The sequence below is a fragment of the Leucoraja erinacea genome, chromosome 34 (assembly GCF_028641065.1).
Source record: "Leucoraja erinacea ecotype New England chromosome 34, Leri_hhj_1, whole genome shotgun sequence".
Classification (NCBI taxonomy): Eukaryota; Metazoa; Chordata; class Chondrichthyes; order Rajiformes; family Rajidae; genus Leucoraja; species Leucoraja erinaceus.
In genome coordinates, this window is record NC_073410.1 from 12,084,292 (window position 1) to 12,096,240 (window position 11,949).

Below are 11,949 nucleotides of genomic sequence, written 5' to 3' on the forward strand. Positions count from 1 at the left end.
ATAGGCGCCAGATGAAGGAGCTGGAGGCTGAGACGGGGCAGAAAACCTGACTGGGGGATTAAGTTCTGAAACATAAAACTATTCGCGGAGACCTTTGGGATATTTCTAACACCATTTGCAAGTTTGAACAACTCGGTGTAATTAATGCAAGGGCAGCGTTGCCCAATATGGAAATGAAGTAAATTAAGCGGCTGTATTACTAAGTTTCTATTGTTGCGGCTGTATTACTAAGTTTCAGTCAGTCAACACCCAAGCAGTTGGCTATACTTGCTTCCTGGCTATCCTGGTGTATAAAAGGCGCTTGGGCACAGTAGGATAACATGTTACCCTTCCTGAGGGAGCGAATATTTCGAGCAACCTCCTAACGCCGTATCCCGGTCACCCGGAGATTAAAACACTCGGGTAAATCAAGGAAAGGGGCAAAGCTGAGGGCTGGCGCGGTGCCCTGGGATATGAGTGGAAATGCTGCGGATGGAAGGTGTGTTTGAGCGTTGCGCTGGGAGTGAAGCGGAGATGATGCACTCGCTCCGCTAGGGTTGACGATGACAAGCGAGCTACTTTAAAGCCAGCCGAAGATAGACACAAAATACTGGAGCAACTCAGCGAGACAGGCTGCATCTCTGGAGAGAAGAAACGGGTGACGTTTCAGGTCGAGACCCTTCTTCAGAGCAAGCCGGCCAATTCAGAGCAATTAATTGTTTAAGAAGGAACTGCAGAAGGGTTTCGGCCCGAAACGTTGCCTATTTCCTTCGCTCCATAGATGCTGCTGCACCCGCTGAGTTTCTCCAGCACGTTCGTCTCACCTCAGAAGCAAAATGTCCTTTGCACCTTTAATTACAATACATTCCTTTCTTTAAAAAAAACCTCTCTGTAAGCTCTTGTGTCACTGTTAATGCCACAAATATGCTTTTTGAGCCTTTATTTAAATAATTAAATAATATAGTATATATAATTATAATGCATAAATAATTATAAATAAAGGCTCAAAACGCATATATATATATATATATATATATATATATATATATATATATATATGGGGGGGGGGTGAAATAAACCCATGGCGGGCGGTGCAAGGGTGTTCTGGTGCTCTCGACCCATTGGGACTTGCTGGCTTGGTATTTAAAGGCGGCTGGGGATTTGAAGGTGCCGGGTCCAGCAGCGCTCCACAGCCCGGCGCTGGTGAAACGGGAACATCCTCTCCGGGAACCCCGCGCACTGACCTGCCCATTGGAAAAAGAGGAGGACTTTAGCTGCGATTGGTCTGCGGGCGAATTTCGTCACCGATATCTCAACCTAAAAAAGTTTGTCGGGGAGGGGGAAAAGTAGCACATTACCAATCGGCAAGAAGTAGCATAAGGAGTTACAAAGCCAGAGATACGGGCAACAGGGTAATAGAGGCTGCACCCGGATAACCAGCAAGGACTCTCTCTCTCTCTGTGTCTGTATCTGTCTCTCTATACGAGCTGGCATCAAGAGACACCGACAGTTACGTTGCAATAAGCCGGATTGCAGCCTGATTTGCTTCAGTCATTCGCTTCTTGACCCTTCTCCGTTCTACCAAGATAAGGGGAGCCTGTCGAAATCGACACAGCGACAACAACGCCGACACAAGGGGTGCTGGAAGGAGCAGCGGGCATCATTAGCATGGCTTGCTTGAGGCCGGAGCGCGGTCTCATCCTCCAGGTACTCGCCTCCCTCGCCTTTGCCAGCGTGCGGGCGAGGAGCGAGAGCGGGGCGGACCAGCAGTTGCGCCCGTCTCGACCCACTCACATCTCGGCGCTCGGCCGCGCCGCTCAGGATATGGTGGCAGTTCACATGTTGAAGCTGTACGACAAGTACAACCGCGAGGGGAACCGGCCGAGGGACGGGAACACTGTCCGCAGCTTCAAGGCGACAGAGGGTAAGGGTTTAACTCTTGCCCCTATATTCCCCCCAGAGATGTTACATTTGCTTTTCCAGTTCCAGTTTGGTTTATTGTCACATACTGGGGTACAGTGAAAAAGCTTTTGTTGCGTGCTAACATGATTACAATCGAGCAATTTACAATGCATAGATATATGATAAGGGAATAATGTTTCGTTCAAGGTAAAACCAGTAAAGTCCGATCAAAGATAGTCCGAGGGTCACCAATGAGGTAGATAGTAGTTCAGGACTATATCTGATCTTTGCAAGCCGAGCGCTCAAGGGCATCGTTTTGATGAGTGTGTAAAATGGGCAGATTACGTGTCCGGGTTATTGGGGACTTGGAGTGTGTGAGTGTGAGTGTGAACACTGTCCCGGCGGTTTGGATATCCCAGTGGATCCGCGGCAGTACATCGCACGGTTGCATCTCGGCGGGGTGTGCATTCGACCCGAGCAGATACAAACACGTTCACCACCGTCAGCATTAGGCAGGCACCCGGCACAACACCGCCTGCGCGGAATATACCTCTCCAAACCTCCCCCCTCCCCTCCCTTGCCCCATTCTGGCTCACACACCCGACTATCCACCAATTTCACCTTAAAATACCCCGTAAATGCGCCGTATTTCTACCACTCTTATTAAATAACTACCAGTCTCTGGAAGAAAGTGGGATGTGTATGTGTTGTGTATGTGAAGATGTGTCATGACCCGAATCGTCACCTACCCATGTTCTCCAGAGATGCTTGCTGACCAGCTGAGTCACTCCAGCATTGTGTGTGTGTGTGTGTGTGTGTGTGTGTGTGTTTGTAAACCAGTATCTGCAATTCATTGTATCTCTCTAAATATTGTTCATGTTGATCTTGGTCGCAAATAAAATCAGTCCGAAGAAGGGTCTCACCCATTCCTTCTCTCCAGAGATGCTGCCTGTCCCGCTGAGTTACTCCAGCATTTCGTGTCTACCTTTGATTTAAGCCAGTATGTGCAGTTCTTCCCCACCCATTATTTCTCCCCAGAGATGCTGCCTGCCTCGCTGAGTTACTCCAGCACTTGGTGTCTTTAAAAAAAAATGTAAACCGGCATCTGCAGTTCCTTGTTTATCCATCTCGCTGTGTTTATGTCTTGCGGTATGGGTTGAGAGTGTAGGATGCTATCAGTCAATTTCAGTGCCATTGCAGGGATCTGTCAAACCTCGCGAAATTTAAAAAAAAACATTGCACAGAATTACAGTTAATCGCTGCCCAATCTTTAGCCCGGGAACTTAGAATCCACAGTTAATGCCCAGTCTAAAACATTCAACTAAGTTTAAGCTGTGCCCTAACCGCGCTCCGAAACAATGCTTCTTTCATTTCGCGTATTCTAGCTTGTTTTACGAGTTCGCAGTAATTTAAAGAGATTGCTCATAAAGTATTTTTATCTCAAATATTCTGCAAAGAGTTATGTCGCAGGGGAGAAGGGTGCCCGGCAAGTGAGGACAGGGAGCAGTTGAAATGTGAACAATTGCTTATTGTAAATCGAACGGCAAATAAATGGTAATCTTCCAATGATATAGGAGCGATATATTTGCACACTGGACCCAATGCAATAAAATGTCCCACGGCGATAATAATAATAATAATAATGGTAGTTGGGGTAGGAAATTTTGACTTCAAGTGCGTTTTTAAGGTATTTGGTTTAAATAATTACACAGCTCCGATGTTAATTCGGTAGCCCTGGAAACTATCGTACCGTGAAAAAAAATGTCCCATGGAAGCCAAGCGAAGTCAAAGCAAGGTCACATCCCAAACTTTATGGGGCTTATAGTCCGGACTACCTGGCCATTATGTTTGACACTTGGAAAAGGCGCTCACTGGTGTTAATATCCACACAAATGAACATCATCTGATTTAAATGTGCCGGAAGGAACTGCAGATGCGCTGGTTTACACCGAAGACAGACACAAAATGCTGGAGGAACTCAGCGGGACAGGCGGCATCTCTGGAGAGAAGACTTAAAAAGGGTCTCCACCCGAAACGTCACCTATTTCTTCTCTCCAGAGAAGCTGCCTGACCCGCTGAGTTACTCCAGTATTTTGTGTCCATCGTTAAATTTTAAGTGCCTCGCTTTACACGAGATAAGGGTTGAAGGAGTTTAACTTTACGGGGTCATTTTTTATTGAGCATCCTGCATAATCCATCATTCTGAAGAAGGGTTCCCGCCCGAAACGTCGCCTGACCAGTCCCTCCACAGATGCTGCCTGACCCGCTGAGTTCTTCCAGCACTTTGGGTTTTGATCAAGATTGTAGCATCTGCAGTCTGTTTTATCTGCAGAATTACTATTGGGTTCGACTTGAGTGAGCCACGCTTTGGGTTCATTGAAAGCAGGTTAAATCCTCATATGTCCTACAACAGAACATAGTATGTCCAAGTATTTAGGTTTGTCAACGATTAGCCATTCAGGATTCAAGAGAGTTTATTGTCATGTGTCCCTGATAGGACAATGAAATTCTTGCTTTGCTTCGGCACACAGAACATAGTAGCATTGACACTTTGGTTCTGAATTAAGAAAACACAGACATGTTAAATGCTAACGTGATGAATGTTTCTCTTTCTGCAGAGACCATTGATCATCAAATTCTCTACCATTTCAATCTATCCTCTATCCAAGATTCCGAGCTGATTTTGGCGGCGACTTTCCACTTCTTCACGCAGAAACGTTGGAAAAACAGGCCGGTGGTGTGCAAACGCTCTAAGGACTCCCCGTGTCCCTTGCTCCAGCCTCACAAGGCGCAGCCGGTCCAACTGACCTTCAGAAGACGCTCCCCCGGCTCAGCTTCCGGGAAGTTATTGGGAAGCCTGAGCGTGACTCCCCATCGCCGGGGCACCTGGTGCATGAACGACATCACCCACATTGTAAAGGACGCCAGGCGAACAGATGGATTAATGGTCACGGCTCAAGTAGATTCTGGAGACAAGCCCCCAAGTCCAACACCATCAAGCAACTTGCCTTACATCTTGGTTTATGCTAACGATTTGGCCATTTCCGAGCCCAACAGCGTCGGGCTCACGCTGCAACGCTACGGACCATTTCCTCCCAGCGAGGAAGAGTCCACGCAGTCTCCCAACGCCTCCAGGGACTCTCGAGTCAGAAGAGAAACCTACTTCTCTTCCCCTTCCCTGGAGAACAACGAGCTACCGGAGGTGGAGTACGACCACTACAACAAACACGACCTCTGGGGCAACACCTACCGCCCCCTCAAACCCAAGGTGCCCCGAAAGGAGAGGCGGAGGAAGGACCCCGGCCATGGCGACCAACTGGTCAGGTCCCAGGTGCTGAGCTTCGACGAGAAAACTATGCGCAAGGCGAGGAGACGGCAGTGGAACGAACCCAGGACTTGTTCTCGGAGGTACCTGAAAGTGGATTTCGCCGACATTGGTTGGAGCGAATGGATTATATCCCCCAAGTCCTTCGACGCCTTTTATTGCGCTGGGGCTTGTGTATTCCCAATGCCCAAGGTAAGATAACTTGCTCCTGGTAGAATTACGTGCGAAATCACCTGGGGTCTATGTGGAACCTGGTTCCAATTAACTTCGACTGAAACACCCCGAGTTCCTCAAAGCCTCCAAAAGGTTAATTCGAGGGTCCCATCCACACAACGCTCTCTGTTCCTTTCTTTAGCTCGTCATAAAGGCCCAGTGATTTTACAGTGCCAAATAACACATAACGAGATGGATAACATCCGTACACACATTTCTGCACTTTCAAAGTTATTTTGACATGCATTTAAGCTGAAATACTGAGGAAATTACGTACGCCTTTAATAGATCGCGCCATGCTTAATGAAATGCGGACTCCTACCAGTCTAAGAAAAACACTGAGGTCTTTATATTATATTCTCGGCCTCGCTTCTACCTCTGAGCTCCAATTTTCAAGAAATATCTGCGGAGATTTCCCCACTGTAAATTATGGAAGAAAGACCACGTATGATCAAAATAAACGACTCATTATATACGAAACAGCTGCATATACATTTTTCGTCTCCAATTTTACATTCATTCAGGGGGTACGGTGGCGAAGATCCGCTATTAAAGCGAATATTTGAAAAGAAAACTGCAGTTTTCATTTCTGGTCCCTCTGGGGTAGTGAGGATGCCTGTGTGAGTCTATAATTCTCACACAGTATCATTTAACAATATTACATGTACAGGAATCTGCTGGCGTTCTTGTCACAAGGTCGGTTAGATATGGTCCATCTGAGGTGGATCTGCTTTCTTGAGGGTTGGTGTGAGAATGGCCTCTCCCCAGGTGATAAAAGAGGTCATGCCAAGTGCATTAAGGGCACGCTGGAGATCAGAGAAGTGGATGGTGAATTAACTGACTGGAAGACAACAAGCGAGAGATTTGTATCACTGTCCACGGAGAATAATACCCAATAAAGCCCACCTCTCCACAGGGTCCCCACTGCACTCCCTCAATCATCAAAGACTATTACAGGCACTGCAGATAAAACCAGGCTCTGTCAGGAAGGACTTTTCCCATTAATCATGTGTATCGGAGTCCTCCTGAGGCAGTTTAGTATTATGTCCATAGCCACAATAGCACAATTGATAAAGACACCATTTGCAGCGAATTGCTAAGTATTTGGTGTCCACACTAAAACCAAATAGAAAGGAATGCAAAGGGAAGTCCATTCAGGCTGACATGCCTCCTTCACTTCATTATTTCCCAGTTTATTACCCATGTGTGTTGCATTAAAATGCCCTCTTGTATTTACTGCTTGCCTCACCAGTTGATCAAGCATGTCCTCTGCTGTTCCTTGCCCAACCTGCCCCTTAGTGATATAAGTGCATGAGTATTTCAAACTCCACACCATCATACCATTGTGTTGGTTGGTCTCGGAAAGTACAAAGCAATGGCAGCTCTAATTAACAAAGGAAAATGAATTAGAGAATAATTATATTCAGCATGGACAATGTGATATGCTGATGGAAACTGTAATCAACAACATTTGTGGCAGGATGGGTGTATAAAGCCCATGTAGTTGGACTCATTCAGATTTCATATGAGGAAGAATTGGGTCGGGGGCAGTAGGGCCCAAGTTAATGCCACCACTCTCCCCACCCTTCTCACTCACGATCTCCCAATATATATTAAGGGCCTGTGTCTTTGCACATGTAGGTGTAATTTGTGTACATTTCTCATGCCCCTCCAGAGGTGGACACATTTAAGTACCAGCACTAGGCCCTGGTTTAAAAAGCACCTAAAGGAACCAAATTGATTATTTTTGGTTATCTACTATTTGCAGTCTCATTTTATTTTTTTAAACAGCTGTAACATTGAAAGCAGACGGCACAAAGATAAGTCAAATCTATGAATTAAAATTTAGTGGCAATGGGAGACTTTTGCAGAATCTGGCACAAAAAGCCGAAAAGTTCCATGTCTTAACTTGTCCTTGCAGATTTGTCTCCCAACTCTTGAGAGACATAAAACACTTATGTTTCCTGAGACTTTGGTACGATACAAATCCTGCAGGGCAACGGCCGAGGAGCTCTTTCTAAGCAAATCATGTTTTCTAAGGAAGAAACCAGCCAGTGTTGCCCAGATTGGCCTCAAATAGACAAGCCTCAGGTCAAGTCTGATGAAGGGTCCTGACCCGAAACATCACCTATTCCTTCTCTCCAGAGATGCTGTCTGACCCGCTGAGTTACTCCAGCATTTTGTGCCTATCTCTGGCCTCAGAATGGTTGCCTCCTAACAATCCTTGAATCCAGCAAGTAGCTTTAACTCATTCCACCTAAAAGTGCAGTGACTCAAGAGGTGGTTCAACACCAACTTCTTAGTACAACTGAGAACCAGCAATAAACAACCAACATAACCAGGAGTGCTGCACAAAGACTAACTAAGTTATCTAAAAAATTGATACGTTTCTATACATAATTAGCAGTACAAATATAGTTACTATGCATGTGTATTTTGCAAAGAAAGTTTCACAGTGTACAGCATACAGAGGAATGGCACCACTGGTATCATGAAAATAATAGACTTAAGGAGTTTTATTTACTGCTTGCTGCAAGAGTAGGGGTGTGTAAGCCCTTCTTGCTGCAGACAAAACTCTTTTATTTTGCAAAGCTGCAAATTAAATATCGAGGCCGCCCATTGCTTTGATTGGATACGGTTGTCTGCATTGTTTCACGGGAATGAGCACAGATGCATAACAAACACAGAATCACAATGGAAGAGTTAGGTTAGTCAACGCGTATATCAATCAATTTACATCAAATAAAACACAGATCATAATGTTAAAGTATTTTGATTATCCACAACTGCTTCAGAGAAACCTTCTAGTTGTGAAAATGCATTTGCTTTATAACAGCCTTGGTTAAAGAAAGCAAAGTCATTTTTGTGACAAGCACACTTTTTCCCCATGTGTGCTGATGTAAATGTGCATACGGCATACTTAATTTCCCAGAACGGCAAGTGGTCTAAGTATATAAATGTTTTATTTTCTTTCAAAATGTTTCATATCGATAAACAGAATTTATATCGCCCTTCCGCAGGCATTGTTACAGTGGCTGCAAAATATGACTCCCTGTAAAATGTTTCATACTCTCTGCCAGTTATAGTCGTCTGCACATGAGGATATGGTTTTTTGCATTTAATGACACTTTCCCATTGTCGATCAGCTGCCAATCTACACTTTTGTTTCAATGTCTCGGTGACTTTTCCAGACCTATTTATTTTTCTTGCTTTGTGTTAATTCTCTAACTAAAGCGAAGGTTACAGTTTGTAAGCTCTCTCGACTGAAACTTGTAAATGGGATTCTTCAGTCACTGGCCTGTGGAAAACCTCTAAGATAAATTTTAATATTTGTCATCTTATTTTACTAGTGGAAAAGAACTCAACAATTTTAATTCCAGCCAAATTTCAAAATGGTTACATTTCTCGTGACAGTTATTCCTAGCAGTCTTATCCTAGTTGGAACTAATTGTTGAACATACTTCATAGAAGATTCATAGAAAAGGTCCAACTGCAATTTCTAAACATTCTCTAAAGATTTTCTAAAGATCTGTGTAAAGCATTGATCAGTTGGATAAATGTTATTCTATCGAATCGGAACTGTCTGTTTGAAACTCGCAGACTCGAATCATAAATTAATCTTAGCCCAGTAACTATGCGCAGGGAATTTGAGCAATTGATGATTTTATTGTCCGTTTTGTCACAGGTGGTTCGACCCTCCAATCATGCAACAATCCAGAGCATTGTCAAGGCTGTTGGGATTATCCCTGGAATTCCGGAGCCCTGCTGTGTACCCGACAAAATGAATGCTTTGAGTGTGCTCTTCTTTGACGAAAACAAAAACGTGGTGTTGAAGGTGTATCCAAACATGTCAGTGGAAACCTGCGCTTGCAGATAGAAACACAAAGATATTAAAAGGAACTGCTAAATACAGCAAGCTGTATTGCTGTGTAATAAGTAAAAGCTGCATTGTGTCTCTTTCAAACCAAGAACTTGATACCAGTTCTGTCCCCTTTCCGCCTGCAGACATCAACATGCTCATTTCTGGCGTTGAGTAGCGAAGTGTATTTGGGGTTAACACCAGATGTCAATATGTAGAGAACACAGAAAACCCAAGCATTCTGTTACAGCATGTAAATGCATCCATCATCAGATAAAAACAATGTTTGCTCTTCCACAATATTCCCTAAATCTGAAGGTTACAGGACAGATTGTGGTACCTAGCTCTCTTGTGCTCTTATATGTAAATTAATAATAATATCAGCAATGGCAGTCTATTTAAGTGTAGATTATACTATATTCCTGATCTTGGTGTATTGTGTGTGTGCGTTCAAATCTTTATTCGTCATTTCATTTATTTAATATTTGTATTCCTGGTAGCAAAGGAGTTTGTGCTTTTTTTTTAAAAAGAGCAAAAGCAGTTAAATAATTGTAGGGCAGCTGCCAGAAGCACAGTGCTTTCACATCTTAAACCCCCGCAAACTAAAACAATGACGGAGAAGGGAAAAACTTTTGATTTTATGATAATCAAAAGTAAGTTGCGATTTGCTGCCAACTTTTTGTAAATTGTAAAGAGAACATTAATTGCAAAATAGATCAATTTAACTTAACATATATCTGATATATTACAGGCAATGTAAAATTTACTAAGCCCGGAAGTATGTTACTAATTTTAATATCCTCAAAGTTACAACTAATGAAACAATTGAAGGACAATGCTGAAGAATTATTTAGACAATCTTCTATGAAGGTATTCAAGTTTATGCATTTTGTCTGGATATGTTCACATTCTAACTTCAATGTCATGTAAAAAAACACAAATGCTTCCTACCCGAATGTGATATTCAAAGGTAAAATATTCACAAATGTGTTTTTGGTAATGCATCTGTTTCTAAAAGTACCCAGTGCCCAGAGCTTGCATTTCATAATCTACAGTGTATGTTCAAAGTACTTGAGAAATTAAAAGTGTTATTGATATGAAATTGCATTTTGTCAAGAAATTATTAAACAAAGCTACTCGAACATTCTGAAAATGTCCCTCCTATTAAAATCTCTTTTTATTGTTAGGTATTCTGTGTACTCATACTGGGCCTTCTCAGATAACATGCACATTGGCCAAATTTTAAGCCCCTGCCAATGTCTCTCTTCAGCTTATCCACAGACCTGTTATCGGGTCAACTTGGTCTGTTTATTAGTAGCTGCCCCTTTTATTTGATTGCAAGATTTGCTGTTAGGTTACTCTCCACTGCACCATGCTATGGATACATGTATGGAAAGACCAGAGTTGCACTGTTTTATAAGATGGACATTTTGGTGCATATCTTGAAAACCGTTTGTTTTATGGTCACTGGTCTTTGTTGGTGGAAATCCAGCAGTTTCTTCAGTGTTCAGAGTTTGCTCGCTGGCAGTCAAAGTAGCCGGATTACTCCTGTTCCCCTTCCACTTGAAACTTTCAACATAGTTAAAGCTGCGCCACGGTCTTTGAGAAAGAACAGATCTAACATTGCGATTACAAAGTCAGCGATTCGAGTGAGAATTTATTATGAAGCTTTTTATTTGGTGCTGTTACGCTGTGGGAAGTGTAATGACTTCAGTACTTTTGAAACATATCCCGCACGGGCCTTCTCTGACTACTTGCCTTTGCTTGGCACATGATTTATTTCATGCATGCCTTAAATAAACCCATGCAATTCTGGCGTTATGTTTCTTACTAATTCTGTAATAAATTTGCTCAGAGTTCTATTTATATAAAGCCCTCTTGTTTTTTTATTTAAACTTGGACCACTTAATTGATCTTTTTTGGAATCTGGACTCGTGCTAATCTTAGAATCAAATGAGCGCAGTTGAAACTGGTTCTTTCACAGGCTAGTTGTGCTGTAATTCCGACACAGCTAGAAATTATCCTTGGCCATGGTGTTTCATTGTGTAGCAGATATCTCCGACCTCTTAAACTTTTAAGGATTGGAAATTTTGTTAGCAATCCAAGTCATATTTCAAGCCACATTGTATCAGCCTAATTCTGTGCTGTCTGCCTACAAGCACCAATCACACCTATTGGCTCCATTAAACACCAGCTCCATTTCACTGCATGAAACCTGCAATCTATCCCTTTTACCTGTAATCAGTAAATTATAAAGGCGGAAAATTCAATGCGCTGATTTTGAATAGCTTCCAGAACAAAGAGGCGGGAATGGTGAGGGCAATCTGGAGATGTGTTGATCACGCTGAACTTCACAGGTCAGCTGTAGTGTTTAGTTTTAGAGATACAGCGTGGAAACAGGCCCTTTGGCCCACTGTGCCATTTGAACCAGCAATTACCCATACACATGTTCTATCCTATGTACTGGGAGCCAATTTACAGAAGCCAATTAACCCACTAACTTGCACATCTTTGGAATGTGAGCAGAAACCCCCCCCACACCGTTACAGGGAGAACATACAAACTCCATACAGACCGCACCCATTGTCAGGATCCAAGCTGGGTCTCTGATGCCCTCCCACTGTGCCACTGTGTCGCACTGGTCCCAAACTCTGTTGTTCAAAACTTCTCG

The 11,949-nt window shown here is 43.3% G+C and overlaps 1 protein-coding gene across 1 annotated transcript; it reads left to right on the top strand.

The window, feature by feature from the left end:
• Positions 1-1,150: 1,150 nt before the first annotated feature.
• LOC129712994 (growth/differentiation factor 10-like) lies at positions 1,151-10,380 on the top strand. The gene is made up of 3 exons (XM_055661835.1): positions 1,151-1,903; positions 4,500-5,398; positions 9,105-10,380. The coding sequence occupies exons 1-3, from the start codon at positions 1,648-1,650 to the stop codon at positions 9,294-9,296; spliced, it is 1,347 nt and encodes a 448-aa protein (XP_055517810.1). The 5' UTR covers positions 1,151-1,647; the 3' UTR covers positions 9,297-10,380.
• The last annotated feature ends 1,569 nt before the right edge of the window (positions 10,381-11,949 follow it).